Source organism: Hylobates moloch, unplaced genomic scaffold (genome assembly GCF_009828535.3).
Source record: "Hylobates moloch isolate HMO894 unplaced genomic scaffold, HMol_V3 SCAFFOLD_12826, whole genome shotgun sequence".
In the NCBI taxonomy this organism is placed as follows: Eukaryota; Metazoa; Chordata; class Mammalia; order Primates; family Hylobatidae; genus Hylobates; species Hylobates moloch.
The window spans coordinates 1-1,704 of record NW_026665101.1 but is presented as its reverse complement, the minus strand read 5'-3'; the positions used below and the strand labels follow the sequence as shown (position 1 = coordinate 1,704).

At 57.2% G+C, this 1,704-nt stretch overlaps 1 protein-coding gene across 1 annotated transcript; it reads left to right on the top strand.

Moving 5' to 3' along the window:
* The first annotated feature begins 335 nt into the window (after window positions 1–335).
* On the top strand, window positions 336–1,704 carry LOC116465871 (polycomb group RING finger protein 2-like). Its single transcript, XM_032754335.2, has one exon. The coding sequence runs from the start codon at window positions 566–568 to the stop codon at window positions 1,598–1,600; it is 1,035 nt and encodes a 344-aa protein (XP_032610226.1). The 5' UTR covers window positions 336–565; the 3' UTR covers window positions 1,601–1,704.

The following is a 1,704-nucleotide window of genomic DNA, read 5'->3' as shown; positions in this document are numbered from 1 at the left end:
TTGAGTCACAGAGCAGAATAACTTGCTCTGGATCACCAAGCTAATAAACAGACCTGGGTTCAAACCCAGGCAGCCTGGATCCAGAATCAACTCTTAACCACTTAGAGCATCATCACTGAGATCGGGAGACTGACAGGCTGCTGTAAAGAGGGTGAAGCAAAAATAGGGGCAGAGCAGCAGTTAAACAATGATGTGATGGGGCTAAATAAAAATGGATAAGAAAATGAGTAAGAGTAAAAGACTGGAGTAAAAGTAAAAGACTGGGGAATGGGTCTGACATTAAAGGAGAATGAGGAGAAGGGAGAGTTGACAAGCAAACGTGAAAGCAGAAAGTCAGTTGTCAGTACGGCTTGGGGAGATAAAGAAGGCCCAGGAAGGCCTCCAGGAAAAGGCTGCCATGTCAGGCAAGACACAGAGGACGGTTTCTCCCCTCCCGCCGCCCGGGCGAGCAACAGGGCTGCGGACCCCCTCCCCTCCCTCCCTCCCATCCCCCCCTCCCTGAGACCCACCGGACCCCGAACCCAGGGCGACGCTCCCCAGTCCCCCCACCCCCGACCCTGGAATCATGCATCGGACTACACGGATCAAAATCACACAGCTGAACCCCCACCTCATGTGTGCCCTCTGCGGGGGGTACTTCATCGACGCTACCACTATCGTGGAGTGCCTGCATTCCTTCTGCAAAACCTGCATTGTGCGCTACCTGGAGACCAACAAATACTGCCCCATGTGTGACGTGCAGGTCCATAAAACCCGGTCGCTGCTGAGCATCAGGTCTGACAAAACCCTTCAAGACGTTGTCTACCAATTGGTCCCTGGCCTTTTTAAAGATGAGATGAAACGGCGGCGGGATTTCTATGCAGCGTACCCCCTAACGGAGGTCCCCAACGGCTCCAATGGGGACCGCGGCGAGGTCTTGGAGCAGGAGAAGGGGGCTCTGAGTGATGATGAGATTGGCAGCCTCTCCATCGAATTCTACGAAAGTACCAGGGACCGGGATGAGAAGAAGGGCCCCCTGGAGAATGGGGATGGGGACAAAGAGAAAACAGGGGTGCGCTTCCTGCGATGCCCAGCAGCCATGACCGTCATGCATCTCGCCAAGTTTCTCCGCAACAAGATGGATGTGCCCAGCAAGTACAAGGTGGAGGTTCTGTATGAGGACGAGCCACTGAAGGAATACTACACCCTCATGGACATCGCCTACATTTACCCCTGGCGGCGGAACGGGCCTCTCCCCCTCAAGTACCGTGTCCAGCCAGCCTGCAAGCGGCTCACCCTAGCCACGGTGCCCACCCCCTCCGAGGGCACCAACACCAGCGGGGCTTCCGAGTGTGAGTCAGTCAGCGACAAGGCTCCCAGCCCTGCCACCCTGCCAGCCACCTCCTCCTCCCTACCCAGCCCAGCCACCCCATCCCATGGCTCCCCCAGTTCCCATGGGCCTCCAGCCACCCACTCTACCTCCCCCACTCCCCCTTCGACAGCCAGTGGGGCCACCACAGCTGCCAACGGGGGTAGCTCGAACTGCCTGCAGACACCATCCTCCACCAGCAGGGGGCGCAAGATGACTGTCAACGGCGCTCCCGTGCCCCCCTTAACTTGAGGCCAGGGACCCTCTCCCTTCTTCCAGCCAAGCCTCTCCACTCCTTCCACTTTTTCTGGGCCCTTTTTTCCATCTCTTCTACTTTCCCCAGCTCTTCCCACCTT

What these genes read in the sequence shown, in the direction of transcription:
- LOC116465871 (XM_032754335.2), top strand. Translation starts at nt 566, where the DNA reads ATGCATCGGACTACACGGATCAAAATCACACAGCTGAACCCCCACCTC.